A 20,757-nucleotide genomic window follows, 5' to 3' on the forward strand; every position below is an offset into this window, starting at 1 on the left:
CCTGAGCCGAAGGCAGACGCTCAACCGACTGAGCCACCCAAGCACCCAAAGCAAATATCTTTTTGAAGGAAGATATCATCCTAGGTCCACACCAAGAAGCAAAATAACAACTCTGTGCCTGCCGTTTGTAAGAGACACAGCACGCCTAGAACATAAAGAAACAGAAAGACTGACAGAAATAAGATGGAAAAAGATATGCCAGGCAATTCATTGTTAACCAAAAGAAGGCTGGGTAGCTATGTTAACATCAGGAAAAGTAGACTTTCTCTCCACTAGAAATAAAGAAAGGGCTTCGTAATAATAAAAGTTTCAATTCACTACTAAGATAAATAGTTCTAAATTTGTATGCTCTTACAATCGCTTCAAAATATATAAAAGAAAGACAACTCTAATGATAAAGTGACAAATGTCCAACCACAGTAGGAATTTTAACGTACCTCTCTTGGTAACTGATAGAAAAAATCGGGGGAGAGGGGGGAAATCAGCAAGGATGCAGAACATCTGGACAACAGAATTAGTAAATTTGACCAAAATCTGATATATACAAAGAACACTACACCCAACTCCTGCAGAACTTTTCAAGTACACACAGAACATTTATAAAAACTGACCATATCCTGGGCCATCAAAGGAGTGAAAGGGTGCAGAGTGTATTCTCTGACCAAAATAGAAAACAAAGAATAAAAATATTAACAGAAAATCCCCACTATTTGGAAATTAAGAAACACACTTCCAAATCACCTAAAGACTTGAGAAAGTAGGACTATGAAAATTAGAAACTATTTTGAACTGGGGCACCTGGGTGGCTCAGTCGTTAAGCATCTGCCTTCGGCTCAAGTCATGATCACAGCGTCCTGGGATCAAGCCCCGCATCGGGCTCCCTGCTCAGCGGGGAGTCTGCTTCTCCCTCTCCCACTCCCCCTGCTTGTGTTCCCTCTCTTGCTGTGTCTCTCTCTGTCAAATACATAAGTTAAAAAAAAAATAGAGAATTGGAAAAGAGAACAAAAGGACTCTTGACAGGCCAGAAACCGAGAATTTCTGAACACTCCCAAGCAAACGGACCCTAAATGACAGGAAAGCCAGTGAATGCTGAGGATCCCGACCAGCAAATGATGGGCCCCTGAGAAGTCCTTGGTGGGGCTTCCACGCCAAGCCCAGGGTGTGGCCCGGGCGCTGAGCAGCATGGCCAGCCAGGGGCAGCTCGCGGGGCCAGATCGCAGCCTCGGGCTCGGGGCTTCACTTCCCGCTGCCCAACAGGCTGAGCAGCTGGCTGGCATCTGTTCCACAGAAAATGCATTTGTCATCTCTGGAGGAGCTGGGTTCTAGGCCCGGTTTACATATGCCCCTCTCCTGAAGCCAGAACACTTCCGTGTGGCCAACTACTGGGGGACAAGGCGTTGTACGCATGTGCGCGCGCACACACACACACACACACACACACACACACACACACACACACACTAAAAAAACCTCAACATATACCTACAGTACTCTCCCCGGAAGGAAAACAATTTTGTCTCTTTAGAATTCCAGAGATCCTGGAAATTTAGCTCCCTTTAAATGTTTGTGCTTGGGGTAAACCACCAACTAGGCACCACTTTCATCTGGTTCTACCAGGGCAAAGCCCACTCCTGAAGCCAGGGGCTACCTGCCATGCTGGGGAAAGGCCAGCGAACTGGGGTAAACTTAGCAAAGACCTTCGTGTTAAGGGAGATCACAGTGGCTACTGAAGCTAACTAAATCCATAGCTTCCAAACCTGGCTGATGATCAAAATACTTTTGTGGCTTCTTACAATTACAGATTCTCACGCTACACCCTAGACTTATCAAGATCCTAGGAATCTATGTTGTTGTTGGTTTTTTTAAGATTTATTTATTTATTTTGAGGGAGAGAGAGAAAGAGAGAGCAGCTGGGGAGAGGCAGAGGGAGAGGGATTCTTAAGCAGACTCCATGCTGAGCACAGAGCCCCACACAGGGCTTGATCTCACAACCCTGAGATCATGACCTGAGTCGAAACCAAGAGTCAGTTGCCATAACAGACTGCGCCACCCAGGGGCCCCAGGAACCTGTGTTTTTAATAGACTCGCCAGGTGCTTCTGCCAAGCGACCAGGTCTGGTAACCACTGATACAAATCTTCATTCATAAGCAGACAAGCAAAGACCACTCCTTGCATGAAGAAAATCAGCAGCCTCAAAGAGGGGCAGCATTTTTCGAGGAAAGAGGATTTAAGCAGGAAAGAGGGCAGCACTTTCCAGTGTCAGATCTGTGTCCTCTGAGAGCCCTGGGAAGAGACTGTATAAGAGCAGGAGGCTCCCCACCCCACCAGGTTCCTGCCTGCCCGCTGCACACTCAGGTCACAATCACTGGTTCAAAAAGTAACCCTCCCAGATAACCATCCGACCCGGCCCTGAGGCCACGGCGGGGCAAAGGATCCAGTCCCAGCTGGTCTGGATACTCCCCGACTTCCCAGATCTGGCAGGATGATTAATTCAATAGAAGAATATGGACTGATGCTAGGAAACAGTAACACTATACCAGTAAGGAAAAGAAATGGATTCTAAAACTGTACATACAATATGGTCTCCATTCTTTTCAAATTATAGCACACCTCTACACACACACACAAATAAGTCTGGAAGGATATAAACAAAATATTAACTGACAGCGGTCTTTTCTAGGAGTCAGAGTACAGGTGATTTTTCACTTCTTTTCACTAAGTTTTCAGCAATGAAGTCATCTTACAGTGATAGTAAGGAGGAAAAAACAATGAGCTATATTTTTACCTTTTTTAAAAAAAATATTTTATTTATACATTTGACAGAGCGAGCAAGTGAGTAAGCAAGAGAGCACAAGCAGCAGAGGGAGAAGCAGACTCCCCGCTGAGCAGGGAGCCCGATGCGGGGCTCGATCCCAGGACCCTGGGATCACCACCTGAGCCAAAGGCGGACGCTTAACCGACTGAGTCACCCAGGCGCCCCTATATTTTTACTTTTAAATCAGGACACAGCTAAGGTAATAGAACCTCAAAGCTCCTTGACACTCTTTCCTGACCACCCCAGCCCCACCAATTCAGGTCACCCTGGAGACCTCCCTTGGCTGGTAGACTCCCACATCCCGGTGGGGTTAACAGGAACTGCTTCCAAGGGCTGGGGAGAGTAAATGAGATAAAGCACTTGACACAAGGCATGGCACATGGTAAGTGTTCAGCAAATGGCGGCCACCTCATTAGTCCCATTGTTACGTCCACCAACTGGACCAGCGAATTCCAGGATGCCAGACCACAGGCCATTGCTAGGGGCCAAGCCACTGCTTTTCTATCACTCCCTCTGCTCTTAGAGAAAAGGCAGTCTGTGAGGAACCAAGTGTGCTGATAGAGGTAAGCCTGAGAAAAGGAGAGCCAGAAGCCCAGGGAGGGCCTAACTCCTGGGCTGTTCTGTCGATGAAATCTGGGCAAAGTCCTGCATGTTGCAGTAACTACCCCAACCGTTATAAAGAAAATTGTATACAAATTAAAAAAAAAAAAAAGTGCTGGACAAGTCATCTCAAAAGGTTTGAGCTCAGGTACCAAGTCTGGCACTGGCTCACTGGGCAACCTTTCTCTCTCTGGATCTCAAGTCTCCACAGAGGAAATATTACCCGCACTCCACAGGGAGGTGCAGAGGAAACAGCTCTGTGTTTCCTTTGGCTCAGGGACAGGACAGGTGCAGGGTCAGCCCGGGTGGCCTTGGCTCCTTGTGGGCTCACCTTGGAGACTGCAGACTCCGTGCCCTCCCACGGGGCTCTCATCTCTACTATGGCTAGGGGAAAGGCTGGATTTGCCCAGACCCCTGGGGCAGAGGCTGCCCGGCTGTTATTTGGGGGAACCTAGGCGAGCCAGCAAGGGGTTTGGGAGCAGGGGCCTACTGCCCATTTCCCTCTACCTCAAGCCTCCAGGGCAGGCCTGTGACCCTCCTGAGAGCCCGGTCTCTGCTGGAGAAGAGAAGCCTCCCATGTCCGCTGTGGGTCAGCCAGCCGCTGGCGCAGTCACACTGCAGTCTCCAAGGTGAGCTGACCCCGCACCTGTCCGGTCCCTTTCCCCAATGGAGGAAATCTCGAGATGTAGTAACAAGACCACGATTCAACCCTGAGCGACTGGCTAGTGGGAAACTCTAGTGGTGCCGACCGGGTCTCTGAAAGATTAACCGGTTGTGATTATTCCAGCCAAGCGAGGCAGAGGCGGCTGCACCTGGCACCACTGGCCGGCAGCAGGTGGTGCCCCGCGCCTTGCTCAGCCTGGGCCCGTGCGCCCTGGGCCCCTCCTCCTGAGTACCCCCAGGAGGAAGGGGCCAGAGGAGGGACCCGCTGCTGCTAGCCCCACCTATCACGGAGGTAGGGGGGCGGCCCCGTCCGGGCGCCGGAGTGGGGTGAAGCAGCCCTGGCAGCCAGCCGTCGCGGGCACTTACCAAAGGTGGTGAGGTAGAAGGACGAGTCCGGGTGGGCACGCCGGCTCCCGAGGGAGACGCGGTGCAGGGAGCGCTCCATGGCGGCCCCGCTGCGGCCCGGCCAGGCCCGCCTGCAACCCGAGGCGTCTGTGTTGCTCCCCCGTAACCGAGGCAGCAGGCTCAGCCGCCCCCGCCCCGCGCCAGTGTCCCGGAGGCGGGAGCGGGAGGTCGGCTGCGGCGCTCGTTCGAATGGGCCGGCGCGCCGGGCCCTGATTGGCCCGCGCCGGTTTGAATGGGGAGGTTTCCACCTGACCGATCGGTCGCCGGCCCCCGGGGAGGAGGCGCCCGCGCCCTAACCGCGACGGCAGCGGCCGCAGCTGCAGCCGGGGGAGGGGGAGGGGAGGGTCCCTCCTCCGCGCTCCGGTCGGTAGTCCTCCGCGAGGAGCCAGAAGGACCTGGCCGCCACACCAGGGCTCCTGGCTCCAGGCTGGAAGTGCCAGCCCCAGGTGAGGTCCGCGGCCCCTGGCGTGTCCACGCAGGCGGGCTTGGCCTGCTCGCCCAGCTCCCCCAGGCCAGCAATTAGCCAGGTTTGTAACATGCTTTGAAGCTCAGACCTGTAATCACCAGGACCAAGCAAGCGCAAAGGAGCATCCACCCGGCCCAGTGCAGTGGGGTTTGGAAAAGTGTTCTCCATGCTTGAACTGGCTGCCCCTACCAGGCTGCAGCCCCTTCCCAAACTCTGCCCTCGCCATCTGCCCCTTGGATGGGAGCAGCCTGGCACAGGTCCGGGCCAAAGCAGCTTGCTCCAGGCAACCTCACAGCGCCCCATCTGCAGCCGTGGAACAGGAACACAGGACCTCAGCATCTGAGGGGACAGAAACACACAGGATGCGGGGAGGGTAGGCGCTTTCAGTCTCCAGAGCCAGGTGTGAGGAGGCAGAGCTGGAAGGAAGGTTAGTCCCTGCACTGCTTTGTCAGCAAACATTGGCGGGACACCTCCTGGGAACAGTTTCACACCAAGACATCTGCTCTGCAAATCTCCGACTGTTGCTGCTGTGGGAGGGAAAGCTGCTGGTCTTATGTAGATCTAAAAATGGTAGGTGTTGGAAGTTGCCAGATGGATATCTGGCCCAGGGATCCACTCAAGAGGAGGTTGGAGGATGCAAGAGAGAAAGTGGGGAGAAAAGTTGTATGTATCGAGTACCAGGCTCCAGGGGCTGAGCTGGGCAATTTACATGTATCATCTCATTTAATCTTCATGGTGATCCTAGGAAGTATCAGCCCCAGTTTACCAGGGATAAATCTGAACTTCAGACAGAGAGGGTAGGTGACTTGTCCAAGGTTGGCAGAGCTGAAATTTGAACCCACGCCTGCCTGCCCCAAAGGCCATCCTCCATCCGTTCTTCTTTGGCCTCCATCCTGCCCCATGGCCAACAGCAAGAGCAGGCTGCAGACTTGCCTTCTTGAAGCAGGTAAGGAAACTTGAAGCCACAGGGCCAGCTGGCTACCAGCAGGGAGCAGAAGCTAGAGAAGGAGCCCCGAAATCAGCAAACTAGTGGTCGAGCGCAAATGAGTCACATAAAGGCCAGTGGACTGTTTGAAACTGGGCCCTCTGTGAAGCCCTGCTCTGCCCTTTCCCTAACCCCCATACTGTGAGCACTGCCCATAGCAGAGGCAAGCCTGGCCCCAACCAATGACAGGTGGACATACCTGCACCCTGGACTTGAGCGTGCCTGATTCTCCTCCTGGCTGGGGGAGTCTGCGTCCAGGCATCTTTTCTGGGCAGGGAGGTATGCTGGGCCTGCCACTCCATCCAGCCAGGGATGATGGGCAACCTCAGGCTCAAGCCACAGGATGCAGAAAGGACACTGAGGCTGGACGTGTTGTAGACCTGCAGGAACAAGATGGGAACATGAGTTAGGCATGACATGAGGACGCCCCCTGAGAGGGGTGTTTATTCCCAGTAGGAGTTAGAAAGCATGGCATTCTGGAGCCAAGGCAAAGGAAGGTCCACGGGGAAAGGGACAGTGACATGCCCAAGATGGCGGTGGCCCCTTCACAGCTCTGCCGGGGACCACTGTGGAGCCCGTACTGGGGAAGACAATCTGGGCTCTGGAAGCTGTGAGCAAAGTGCAGAAGCACCCTCAGGAGGGTGGGACCAGAGGAGCGGGGCAGAGCTGCATTGTCTGAATGTCGCCTGGGGAGAGAGACTGCAGCTCACACCAGCACCTCACCCCCACTCAGGATGAGGGCCCACTCAGCAGCTAACCTAGTCAGTTGGGAGAACCCAATGCCATTCTGATCCCGAGCTGACCCCTCTTGGGGCACCATCTCCACCACCTTCACCATCAACAGTAAGGCCCCTTTACTTAGTAGAACATGGGACACTTCCTTCCCTGAAAGAGGGAGGTCACTCTTTTCTCAGGAGAGGGAGGACAGAAGTGAGGGGAGCCTGGGCAGTGGCGACGCAGGAGAAACTGGGCCTGTTCACCCATGCCGTCCAAAGGGGACATCCAGAAAGGGTCTTGGTTCTGGCCCTGCTTTCCCCAAAAAGGCAGGCGAGTTTGCTGACCAAGCCCGTCTTTCTGGCAGGCCCTGAGCACTCTAGCATGCCTGGGCTGTGGGCCTCAATGTCTCCCTCACACCTCACTCACACTACACACGTACGGCACATACCACAGACACAACACAAACACATGTTGCACACACTCCACACACATACCCTACATACCGTAACACTTCCCATGTACACACGTGCACAAATACATCATAGACGGGGCATCTGGGTGGCTCAGTCGGTTAAGCACCTGCCTTCTGCTCTGGAAGTGATCCCAGGGTCCCGGGCTCGAGCCCCCCCCCACCCCCCCCACCCCCCCACCCCCCCACCCCCCCACCGTGGCAGGCTCCCTGCTCCGCTGGACGTCAGCTTCTCCCTCGCCTTTTGCCCCTCCTCCTCCTCCTGCTCCTTCTCTCTCTCTCTCAAATAAATAAAATCTTTTAAAAAATAAGAGTAGAAATTAATGAAATACAAAACATTCATAGGGGAGCTCTATAAAAAATGTGACAAAATTGGGCCCACATTCTCCCAGTTTTGCCACATTCCTTTTTTTAAAAGAAAAGCCAGAAATCTTGAATTTTTCATTTAACACCTCCCAATTTTTTAATATGGGCAATTCATTCAAAAAATCATAATAAAATATTTTGTAGGCCAAGTAAAATATATCTCTGCCCTATAACTAGTTTGAAATCTCTGCTAGACCAATCTGATTTATGAATATAGACACAAAATTCCTAACTAAAACATTAGCAAATCAAAGCTGGCAGTATGGGGCGCCTGGGTGGCTCAGTTGGCTAAGCCTGTGCCTTTGGCTCAGGTCGTGATCCCAGGGTCCCAGGGGCCTCCCTGCTCAGTGGGGTGCCTGCTTCTTCCTCTCCCTCTGCCGCTCCCCCTATTTGTGCTCTCCTGCTCTCTCTGTCAAATAAATACATAAAATCTTTAAAAAACAAACAAACAAACTGGCAGTATATTCATGATCAAGTGGTATTTATTCTAGGAATGCAAAGATCATTCAAATTTAAAGAGCATATTAGTGTAGAGGTTGGCAGACCATGCCTACAGGCCAAATCTGGCCCCCTACCTATTTTTGTACAAGTGGACTAAGAATGGATTTTACATTTTAAAATGGTTGAAAAAAAATTAAAAGCTTTTCTATGGCCATAAAAATTTTTTTAATTTTAAATTAAAAATGAACTCAAAATATTTATAAAATACATGGCAAATATGTATATATGAATCAAGTATCTCACAAATCAGTAAGAAAAATATAAACGTACCAAAAAACATGAATAATCATCACACAAGAGGCACGGTGTAATTGACTAATAATGCATAAAATACCGGTAAACCGGTAAAAAGAAAAAAATCATCTGCCTCCAGGAAGTTCAAGCATTTCTGTTAATGAGGCAACAAAGGTCAGAGTTGTTAGCTGAATCAGGTTGCCAAAGCAGTAAGTAAACAGTGGAGAAATCAGAATTCAGCCAAAGAATCATGGTAGAATGTCGTCTTTCCTACCAGTCCTCCTACTCAGAACGACTAGGTTATAAACAAGGGGACTAAGACCTCTGTGGCTACTGACGCATTAAAATTCAATTCAAGGGTGGCACCTGGGTGGCTCAGTTGGTTAAGCGTCTGCCTTCCAGTCAGGTCATGATCCCGGAGTCCTGGGATCAAGTCCCAACATTGGGCTCCTTGCTCAGTGGGGAGCCTGCTTCTCCCTCTCCCTCTGCCTGCTGCTCCCCTTGCTTGTGCTCTCTCTCTCTAATGAATAAATATAAATCTTAAAAAATAAAATAAAATTCAATTCAAGGAGCCCCTGGGTGGCTCAGTCGGTTAAGCATCTGACTTTGGCTCAGGTCATGATCTCAGGGTCCTGGCTTCGGGCTCCCTGCTTGGCAGGGAGTCTGCTTGCCCCTCTCCTTCTGCCCCTTCCCCTGCTGTGATCTCTCAAATAAATAAATAAAATATTTAAAATATAGGGGCGCTTGGGTGGCTCAGTCGTTAAGCGTCTGCCTTCCGCTCAGGTCATGATCCCAGGGTCCTGGGATGGAGCCCCACATCAGGCTCCCTGCTCAGCCGGAAGTCTGCTTCTCCCTCTCCCACTCCCCCTGCTTGTGTTCCGTCTCTCGCTGTGTCTCTCTCTGTCAAAAAATAAAATCTTTAAAAAAATAATAATAATAAAATCCAACCCATGTTTATGAAGCTAAACACTATTTTGTGCTGAGACTTACATTTGTCGCCGGGGTTGTAGAAGTGAACAAGGTGGAGCATATGATCTAGTGAGAGATTAGATGGGTATTACAATAGAGGAACCATCCCGTTGCAACTGTGGCAATACAGGTTAACGTCTCATTCAGTCAGGGCAGCTGGGGCGAGCTGAGATGGTAAAGGAAGTCAGAGAGGACTTTGCAAAGAAAGCAACCTGAAGGATGATTTAGCCAAACAAAGGAAGTGAAGGGTTACAGTCAGAAAGAAGGAAGGGTTACAGGCAGAAAAAACAAAACACCCATAGGCCAGCAAAGGAGAGAGAAGCACTGTTTGTTTGAGGAGCTCAACAATGGGAAGGGGGGGCAGGGAATTTAAGAGTGTGGGTGTGGAAGTAATATGCAAGAAGGTAAACATCATACCAGCAGCATGTGTTATTACAAGAAGCTTGGAAGGTGGTTCCCCAGATGAAAATCAGAGGCTGATACCCCACCCCAAGAAAAGCAGAAAGGGTGCTGGGTGAAGCAGAAACTCTAGACATCACCCAGAGGAACTATCAAAAATGAACCTCCTGAAAAGTTTCAGAATTCATATTTCTGTAGAAAGGAAATGGGTTTGTCCCATGTGAGACTATGTAACTTCATCCCTAGAGATTTTTAAAGACTGGGTTAAACCCAGACCTAAAAATTATAGGTCTCTAGAGCAGTTTTCATCTTTTTTTTTCTAAGATTTTATTTATTTTTTTGACAGAGAGAGACACAGCGAGAGAGGGAACACAAGCAGGGGGAGTGGGAGAGGGAGAAGCAGGCTTCCCGTGCAGCTGTGAGCCCGATGCGGGGCTCGATCCCGGGACCCTGGGATCATGACCTGAGCCGAAGGCAGACGCTTAACGACTGAGCCACCCAGGCACCCAAGTTTTCATCTTTTTAACTTCAACCCATATTAGGAAGTACTTATTTATAATGTGAATACAAAGATGTGCTGGAGCCAATTCATACAGGCCTATGAGGGCAGATAGTGAAATTTTCAGGATTTTGCAAGCTAATTGTTAAACACAGCCATTATTAAAGTTATATTATGTAAACTAACGTTAAACTCAAACTCTCAAAACTCATCGCTTCCTAATTATTTTACCATTTTTTATTATTATCCACACACTACTGTGTAATTCTCCCCAATTCTGTGCAGTGATGTCACACTGGTAGCTGGAAACAAACCATGGTGGGTGTATTTGCACTAAAGAAATCAGCAAGTACTACAAATCAGGGCTTCCTTTGGTTTGTTGATTGATTATCTAGATTAGGATGCAACTCTACTTGTCAAAACACCATTTAATTAAAACTGTAGGTTGGCTATGGATGTAAGAGTTAGGAAAAACTCAGTGGAGGCATCCTGTGAGAATCAATTCACTGCGTGGAATTTACAACAAAGAGTTTTTGTACATTTTAACAAAAAAAAAAAAAAAAGGAGCTGGCGCTTTGTCCTAAGAGCACAGGGCAGTCATCAAAAGATTTTAAGCAAGATTCCAGAAAAGACTTTAATTCATGCTTTAGAAAGATCATTTTGCAGGCGCCTGGGTGGCTCAGTTGGTTAAGCGACTGCCTTCGGCTCAGGTCATGATCCTGGAGTCCCGGGATCCAGTCCCGCATCGGGCTCCCTGCTCAACGGGGAGTCTGCTTCTCCCTCTGACCCTCCCCCCCATGTGCTCTCTCTTTCTCTCTCATTCTCTCTCTCAAATAAATAAATAAAATCTTTAAAAAAAAAGAAAGATCATTTTGGCCAGAGTGAGAAAAAAATGGACGATGGGGGAGAGAGGTGGCCTGAGGGTTGGAAACATGGAAACAGAAAGCACTAAAAAAAAAAAGGAAACAGAAAGTCCTGTTAGGTGAAGTCTTTTCCAGGAGTCCAGGCGGAAGACGATAGCAGCTGGAAGGCATGGAAAGAGGTAGAATCAATAGGACTTGGGGACTGATTGGAAGAAAAAATGCAAAATGGAATCCTAGCTTGAGAAATTCGATGTTTAGAAGTACCCTTTACAGGGGCGCCTGGCTGGTTCACTCGGGAGAACATGCAGCTCTTGATCTTGGGATCGTGAGTTCGAGCCCCACTCTGGGTGTAGAGATTACTAGAAAAATAAATAAATAAACTTTAAAAAAAAAAAGTGCCCTTTACAGAGATGGAGAACGTGGGAAGAGGAGCTGGCGTGAGACTGAGTGACCCACGTGCTGCCCAAGTGGAGAGGTCAAGTGAGCCCCTGAAGATACTAGACGAGAAGCTCAGGAAAAATATTTAGGCTAGACATATGGATGTAGAAATTCCCAGGAAAGCTGTGGGCATGGATAGGAGAGTCCAAGGAGCATGTTTAATGTGAGAAGAAGGCTCAGGAAAGAACCAAGGAGAGCACCAACTGAAAAGACAGGGGAAAAAAGGCACGAGAGGGGGAAGGCAGGCCAGGGAGTGTATTAAGAAGGAAATAATTGTCAACCACGTCAAATACTGTTGAGAGGTCATGTAGGTTAATAACTGAGAAGTGTCCATTGGATTTAGCAACAAGGCAGTCATTGTTGACCTTCCATCCCAGAATAAAATGCTGGGAGGCAACAGCTCCACATGAATGAAAATGTACCAAATTCACTCTAAAAGGAAAAATACCCTGGGCTCAAAGCCAGGAAATATTCTTAGGTCATGTTTTCTTCTCGTCCTAAATTTAACCAGCGGGGATGCTTTGTAAAGTGGTATTTTATTCACCCTTGAAATGCAGGATTTGCTTTTTAAACATATGTCTGCAATTCATCTTCAAGGTAGAACACAGTATCTTTTAAATTAGTGGTTCTCTATGAGAGCAGATGCTGGTTGCTGTAAGTACCACTGAGAAACTGTAATTTGCCTCAGATGGAGAAGCCTTTGGTGACCTACATACACAAACAGGGTCTAAGTGGGAACCAAGTAAAAAACTCCAAGATTCCAAGTGAGCCGAGAGGTGTTGTTTCAAAGCAGAAGAGACCAGGTTGTGGAAGCAATCTGGCTGTGGCATCTGTCACCCCAGTGGTCGCCAGGGTTGATTCACTTGGTCTGGCTGGCCAGGCGGGTGTCCCCCTCCTCCCTAACTACTCCGTGTGCCATGTGCATCCCCCCAAAGTTGCACGCTTGGTCTAAGTGGACCACCTTCCTTGATAGAGGAGGACCATGATTCAGTCAGGGCTATATGAGTAGCTGTATTCCCCTGCTAGAATTTCCAAACAAACTCTCAAAGTACAACAGACCAAAGCCCTCACTGCCAGAGAATTGTGCAATAGTACGTTGAATCCAAAGATAAAAACCAGAGACTTGACAAAGGCCAGAGAAGAAAAGCCGAGTCCCCAGTCTCTCCTAGAATGGCTCAGTGCCCTTGTAGTTAGGTTGAAAGTCCTCTTCAAGAGACAGCCTTTTCCTGGCTGGACAATAAGCAACTTGGCCTGGCACAGTCAAGAGGTCCACAGGGCCTCAAAAAGTCTTCTGAACTTAAATAATATAAAACTCTGCCTACAGCCAAGATGGAGTAACATCCTCAGCCTGGATCCAATCAAGACACTGGATTTTCCCTCTCACCTGAAACAACTAAAAGACTGGACAAAAAATGTGAAACAACGATTTTCAAGGTATTAGACCTCCAACAACAAGGTCAGTGATCTCTGAGAAACAGAAAACCAACAAGGTGAGCCCGATGATTGTCTCAGCTTCGTGCCCAGAGAGACTTGCAAAAAGGGAGAGGGAAGCTAGGCCAACCCCAAATCCCTGAGTTGAGAAGAGCTGCACAAAGAGAGCCCCAGAGACCTGTAGAGGGTCTCCCCTCAGGTCCTCAGATAAGTGCTTATAAGCTCATGGGTGTGAGAAAAGTATCCCAAGGCTGGGGAAAGAACCATTCAAAAGAATTAGAGGGAACAGTCTTTGAGGCTTACACAGGGCCAGGAATAGTTCTTATACTCATCAGCCACACTGGGAAGACCTACTAATTCATGGGGGAGGCGGGGAGCACTGGGTAGGGACTCAGAAGGGTTTTGCCTCGGTTGTGAGGAGTAATTAGCCCTGGATTAAAGAACACTCTGGTCCTACCCAAAAAAGCTTAAAAGTAAGACCCCAAAGGATCAAAATGTTTCTAAGTAACATAACAAGCTCAAGAATATTTAGAGGAATACAAAAACACCCAACAACCAACAAGGTAAAATTCACAATGTCTGGTATCCGATAAAAAGTTACAAGGCATGCAAAGAAGCAGGAAAATGTGACCCATAGTAAGGAGAAAAATCAAGCAATAGAAACCAACCCAGGAATGACACAGATGATAGAATTAGTAGACAAATACATTATTATGGTTATTACAACTGTGTTTTTATGTTCAAGGAGCACTTTAAAAGCATGTTGAAATGTAGAAAATATTAAAAAAAAAAGACCAAATCAAACATCTAGAGGTGAAAATTATGATGTCTGAGATGCAAAAATACACAGGATGGGATTAACAGCAGATTAGACATTTTAGGAAAAAGAAAGATTAGTGAACTTGAAAATATAGCAATAGAAACCATCCAAAATAAAATATACAGAGAAAAAGGACCCCCAAAAAAATAAACAAAAAGAGCATTAGTGAGCCACAGGACAACATCCAGCACCCTAATACATATGTAATTGGAATCCCTGAAGGAGATAGGGGCCAGAAATATATTTGGAAAAATCCTGGGTAAAAATTTCCCAAATCTGATGAAAATTTCAAACCCACAAATCCACAAGGCTCAATGAATCCCAAGTGAAAGAAATATGAAGAAACCTACACCAAAGCACATCATGATCAAATTGCCTAAAACCAGTATTAAAGTGAGTCTGGAAAGCAGCCAGGAAAAAAACCCAGATTACACACAGAAGAACAAAGATGATATTAGCCCTCTCATCAGAAAGGCACACCAGAAGACAGTGAAGCAGCATCTTTATTGAAAGAAAAAACACTGTCAACCTATTTTACCCAGCAAAAATACCTTTCAAAAACAAAGGCGAAAATGAAGATCTCAGACTTCCAAAAGCTGAATGAATTCATCATCGACAAAACCTGCACCACAAGAAATGTTAAAGTCTTCCAGGCAGCAGGAAAATGATACCATCTGGAAGTCTTGATCTGCACAAAGGAATGCAGAGAACACTAGAAATGGTAAACTATGCGGGTGCATACATTTCCTATTTTAATCTCTTGGAAAGAACAATATAACTAGGATAAGGAACTATTGACTAAAAAACATCCAGAGCTCCCTGCATCCTGGAATAAACTGTTATATTGCCTTGTCTAAATTCTGACAAAGTAATTGCAAGAAGCAAACTCCAGCGGAGCAATTAGCAAGTTAGCATTTGCAGTCATGTGGGAGTGTGGATCCTACTTAGGGCAGAGAGCAGTTAAATATGTTGAGTATGAAATGCAGCAAGCACAGCTGAGGGCTGGGTCTCAGCTGGACTGCACTCAAGCTGGACCAGAAGGCTTACGTAGAGCAAAGCCTACCTCTGTATCAGTGTCCTCTGATGGGGAGTACCCTTCCAGTGGACAGTAGCAGAGCATGCTGGGAAGAACTCCAGGAACAGAGGTCATGGCTGGCATCCAGAGGTCCCAAAAGTTCTGCAGGGAAATTTCACGGGGATCCGGGGAATATATCTAGGTGGGCATGACTGGAGCTGTAACTGAGAGAAGGAGCACATATTCCCGTTGCTTCCAGATCCTCACTGATCACTCTTGGACCCCGTTTTCTGCCTCCCACCACTCTACTGGAACAGTTCACTCAGAGGTCACCAGTGACTTCCTAATTATGAAAACCATGTGCCTATTCTCAGTCCTCATCCACCTTGCCATAGTTTTCCTCTGACTTCTCTGATAATTTCTCTATTCTGTGGCTCTTCCTGCCTTCTAGCGAAGTGTATTCCCCAGCCATGCCCTTTAATCCCCTTCCCACCTCTAGATTCCCTTCCTCCAAGATCTCCTCTCCTGCCGCTACTCTGAGCTGTTCTGGTGAGGACTCTGATCTCTCTCCAACCCTGGGCCCAGGGCCACCTCTGCTTTGCCATGCTGACCGACCCTCTCCTTCCTCTCTCTGCACCCACTCTGTCCCTGACTGCTGACCTCGACTAGCCCTCATTGTCTGCGTCCACATCTTTCTACCCAACTAGACTGCGCGCAACGCTAATGCAGTGCCCGAGATGGGTCTTCTTAGTAGCTGCCTACTACCCACCCTAGCATCTGGCACACATTTTAAAAAGTCAGATCTTGCCAGGAAATTCAGCTCCAAAATCAACATGTAAGGCATAAATTGTGAATAACCAAATTACTTTCAAATAAGCCCTTCGTCACCCATAAAATACACATGGTATTGTAAACCAGACGGCGAACAGCAAATGTGCCTTCCCCATCTCGCACTCCCTCTAGGCTGTTTTTTCACTGAGTGCCAGAGCTGGAACAGCCCCCCACCCATTGCACTGTACTCCCCTGTCACTCCTTCCCACTTATGCTTCATTTTTCTGCTTGTACATTGATTGAACTTCCATAAATGAGGAGCATACAAAGCCGTAACTCCATTGTAAGGGTTTGATGGAGGAATTCTCTTCTCTCTCCTTAAACATGGTTTTTCCTCTTGGCCTCCCGGTTTCCAATAACGACAGCACCTCACTGAATCAGGCTGAAAATTCCTTGGCTCCTCCCTCTCCCTCACTCCTGCTTTCTAGTTTCCAGGTTCTTGTTAGTTTTTCCTTTGCGCTGGGCCCCTCTGTCCCCAGTCTGTTGCCGCCCACATACTCCAGACCCTGGTCACCTCCCATCTTGACTTCTGTGAGAGCCTCCTAACTGCTCTCGTTGGGCTTGCTGGTCTCTCTCCAATTCGTGTTTTGCTGCCATCAGATTAATAAATTCTTTTTTTTTTCCTTTTTTTTTTTTTAAAGATTTACTTATTTATTTTAGAGAGAGAGCACGCACGCGAGCACAAGCAGGAGGGGCAAAGGGAGAGGGAGAGAGAATCTGAAGCAGACTCTGTGCTAAGCATGGAGCCTGATGCGGAGCTCAATCCCACAACCCCAAGATCACGGCCCAAGCCGAAACCAAGAGTCAGATGTCCAACCACCTGCACCACCCAGGCACCCCAGATGAATAATTTCGAAAGCACTACTTTAGTGCTATCACTCCCTTAGTCAAAAGCCACTGATGGCTATCACATAGAGCCCACTCTCTCCAGCCCAGCGTCCAAGGTCCCGAACAACAGGGACACAAGCTGTCTCCAGCCCTCCTCTCCCCTCTTTCCAGACTGGAACACAACACTCCTTGCTCATCCCCCCACCTTCGCTCATCTGCGTCACTTCCCTCCACCTACCTAAAGGCCCACCTCCACAAACATCTCCACTTGCCAAAACCTAGTAGCCTCAGATGGTAGCATCCAAAGTGCCCCTCTTTCTTCTTGTTACTATAGCTCCTTCTCTGTACCACTCAGCTCCCGCTACTACATTATATGTACCCTGAAGAAAAGAGAGGTGTCATATACGATTTTTATTCGTCCGCTCCCTCAGTATATATTATTGAGCATTTACAATGTGCCAGGCACTCAACTAGGTACTGAAGATATGCAGCGAAGATGGATGCCACTCACAGAACTCACGGTTTGGCCACGGAAGTTGGGGGCGGACAAGCTGTGAATTTCGCACAGGAGAGGAAAAGTGAAGAGGAGAACCTCACCCTGCCACTGGTCAGAAAAAGCTTCCCCAAATAAGTAACATGTGAGCTGAGATCTACAGAATGAGTAGAAAGTAGTCAGGCAGAGGGGGAAGAAAAGAATTGTGCGGGTCGGAAAAAAGTACAGGAAAAAAAATTTTTTTTAAGCCTGAAGATAGGAGAGGACATGACTCATTAGAACCAAAAGAAAAAGATCATGGCTAGAGCACATAGCACCAGGGAGAAGTGGTGAGAACCGGGACTGGGGAGACAAGCAGGGCCCAGCCAGGCCACAAACCTACCTCGTAAGGCTTATAAGACAGGCAAAGGGGTTGGGTTTGATGCGGAGACCAAGAGAGAGTTTTAATTATCTGTGGAGATCCCTTTCAAAACAGGGCCATCCTTAGAAGTAGTATAGACTCAAAAACAAACAAACAAACTGAACTTATTGGTTTCACCTTCCCTGAATTTTTTAAATTAATTTATTTATTTGTTTTTAAAGATTTTATTTATTTATTCATGAGAGACAGAGAGAGAGAGAGAGAGAGAGGCAGAGGGAGAAGCAGGCTCCCAAGGAGCAGGGAGCCCAATGCGGGACTCGATCCCAGGACCCTGGGATCATGACCTGAGCCGAAGGCAGACGCTTAATCATCTCAGCTACCCAGGCACCCGACCCTCCCTGAATTTTTAAACAGGCAAAATCTGATCAAGATAGGGCACCTGGGTGGCTCAGTTGGTTAAGCGGCTGCCTTTGGCTCAGGTCATGATCCTGGAGTCCCAGGATCGAGTCCCACATCGGGCTCTCTGCTCGGCAGGGAGTCTGCTTCTCCCTCTGACCCTCTTCCCTCTCGTGCTCTCTATCTCTCACTCTCTCTCTCTCTCTCAAATAAATAAATAAAATCTTAAAAAAAAATCTGATCAAGATAAATTTAGGAGATGCAAAACAGGATAAGACCCTCAGATAATTTTTGATATTTCTACCCATCAAATGTTGCCTCCCTGTATATGCCCAACTGATGACTGTCAGGATCATCAATAGCTCCCGATTTCTCCAAATCCTAGGCCCCTGGGCATGTTCCAGAATTTGTCACACTCTTGAAGTAGTTCTTCCAATGACATTCTAAATTGTTCAAAAACTAATTCAGGGGCGTCTGGGTGGCTCAGTCGTTAAGCGTCTGGCTTCCGTTCAGGTCATGATCCCAGGGTCCTGGGATCGAGCCCCGCATCGGGCTCCCTGCTCTGTGGGAAGCCTGCTTCTCCCTCTCCCACTCCCCTTGCTTGTGTTCCCTCTCTTGCTGTGTCTCTCTCTGTCAAATAAATAAAATCTTAAAAAAAAAAACTAATTCATTCATCAGAGCATTTAAATTGGATCATATATCTCGTTGGTGAAACGTGGGGTTTTTTTCTCCACATACTCAATAAGGAAATCTCTTTGGCTCATAGGCCCTGGCCCCAGAATAAGAACCAGAGGCCTCCAGTTTTGGAAGAGGATCATTTTCACAATGTACTATCACCACCTAGTGGTCCCAAACAACATCACCAAGTGATCCAGAAAAATTTCTGTCTTCCGGGGAATGACTCTTCATCTCCCCAGAAATTTGTGTTTCTCTGTAAAGATAATCTAGGGGTCGATTGTCTAACACGTAATAGGTATTCAGTATTTGTTAAATAAATAAATATAAACAGAAGGACAAAATAATTTCATACCCTGGTACCTTCTGGCAACTGAAAGAGACAATTTAGAAAGTCTTCCCCAGATTGCCCTGGATTCCCAAGGGCCTCTAATCATTCTTATCCAACAGCCAGAGGTATTCCTGTCTTTAATTTAGCAAACAATTCCTTTAAGCACATTTTAATAAATGGATTTTTTTTAAAGATTTTATTTATTTATTTGACAGACACAGCGAGAGAGGGAACACAGCAGGGGGAGTGGGAGAGGGAGAAGCAGGCTTCCCGCGGAGCAGGGAGCCCGATGCAGGGCTCCATCCCAGGACCCTGGGATCATGACCTGAGCCGAATTCAGACGCTTAACGACTGAGCCACCCAGGTGCCCCAAAATGGATTTTTTTAAGGGTCACTCCTACCCTGGCTGAAACCCTGACTCCATCCCATCAAAGGGAGTTTACTGTAACCCGGAAACAATGAAGAACAGAGTCTGTTAGCCCAGATGTCAGGACCAATACCTAAACAAAGGAATCGCTGGCCCTGCAGGGAGGAGACTGGTGGACACAGACTCTTCCACTTACTTTGCTTTCACACAGAAGTCAAACCAAGCCAGGTGTCATGGGGAAGTGTGCTCAGAAAACATGGTGACCCAAACACAGTGGCCTACCACTAGTAGGGATCACAAAGAATGATAGAAAAGAAGAAAAGAAGCCAGAGCCTTTTATAAGGATCCAGGACAATCTTCCAACTAGCTGAGTCTTAAGACCTCTTGTCTGCGTAAATGTGTAAAGCGGATCTCCAAGCAACTCTAGCTAGAGCCTCCTGGCTGTTGGGCCTTAGTTCTCCTGAGGCCCATGGCGCAGATGGTGAGGAAACGGCAGTTAGCAACAGTTACCTGGCTCCTCTTCTCTCAGAACATTGGGAGGCTAATGCAAAGTGTTCATGAGGGCTCCTTCCCCTCAGTCAGTTCTTTTCTACGTGGTCTCATCCTTCCTTTCAAATGAAGACTGTCCCAGGCTCCGCCATGCATTAAAGAGAGGGAATCAGAGAGGCATCAGAGTTCAGTGGATGAGAGGAGCAAGGAGCCAGGTTCTAAGCCCTTCCCCTGCTGGCCTTAGATTTCTGGCAAATGACTTCACCTCTCCAGTAAGCCCTCCAGGTCCTATGGTGAAAGTTGTGGACCAACTCTAGGGGTGCCGCTCATATTGTAATCATTGTAGATTTGTTTTGAGAGAATTTTCAATAGGTAGTAAAGTGTCTTAAAGGATGCCTTTTTTTTTCTAATTCACTAAGGCCCTGAATGAGTTATCATCAGCCCTGCATTCTGAGCCTCAGTCTTCTAATCTATAAAATGGAGACAATCCACACTTATCTATAGAGTTGGCTAGAGAACCAACCGAAATAGTGGGTATAAACTGCCTTGGAGACTGTAATGTGGCATGCAGATTATATTGCCCTAAATTCTGTTTGCAATTTGAGGGATTGGTATAACAAAGGAGAAACAGGTTTCAGTCCACAAATGGTTTTCCTCCCTTCGAAAACAGAAGCGAAGGCCAGTGTTCACACTTGATCTTAGCCAAAGCGATTGCGAAGGCCAGTGTTCAAATAGCAAACATCTTCTCATTCAAAATATGTTCTGAATCAAAAGTGACTTTGTACTCATCAATGAAACTGAAAAGAATGTGCCAATTTCTGACAGTTGCTTAACTAAGTACATAGTTGTATCAGTAATAGTTAGAATTTCTCTTTGAGTCTTCAGATAAGATGAGCAAATGAAAGCTCAGCCCTGCCCCCTCCTCAGCCTCACTACCGACCACTGGAAATTGGGTTTGCCTGAGTGGACAGGTCTGAGGCAAGAGCAAGGAGTTGAAAAAAGGTGTCATTTTTAAGTTAACCCACACAAATCATTCTACAATGTAATGTACATTCGAGACATAATTATTTGCAGAAAAACAGCCCACATGACACCTCTCGGATTCCTCTATCAAGATTCAGCTAAGTATAGTTCAGTCTAGTAACACAAATGATGTCATATATAATTTTGATTTGGCTTGGGAGAAAGGAACAAGTAGGCAGCAGTTTTAGCTTTCTAATTTGGTCTGTTTTGAGACAACGTTAAAAAAGATTTAAGATTTAATCTGCCTTCCTTGTACAAACTGTACTTAGCAGAACCAAATAATTGATGAGAGCTAAGTTTCTCTTATA

General features: G+C 47.4%; 1 protein-coding gene across 1 annotated transcript in view; it reads right to left on the minus strand.

The window, feature by feature from the left end:
• RGS3 (regulator of G protein signaling 3) overlaps positions 1 to 4,582 on the minus strand; it is a 116,668-nt gene extending 112,086 nt beyond the window's left edge. Inside the window, 1 exon segment of the mRNA XM_027616403.2 lies at positions 4,445 to 4,582. Within this exon segment, the coding sequence (XP_027472204.2) occupies positions 4,445 to 4,523 (79 nt within the window). The 5' untranslated portion in view covers positions 4,524 to 4,582.
• Between the last annotated feature and the right edge of the window lie 16,175 nt (positions 4,583 to 20,757).

Source organism: Zalophus californianus, chromosome 13, assembly GCF_009762305.2.
Source record: "Zalophus californianus isolate mZalCal1 chromosome 13, mZalCal1.pri.v2, whole genome shotgun sequence".
In the NCBI taxonomy this organism is placed as follows: domain Eukaryota; kingdom Metazoa; phylum Chordata; class Mammalia; order Carnivora; family Otariidae; genus Zalophus; species Zalophus californianus.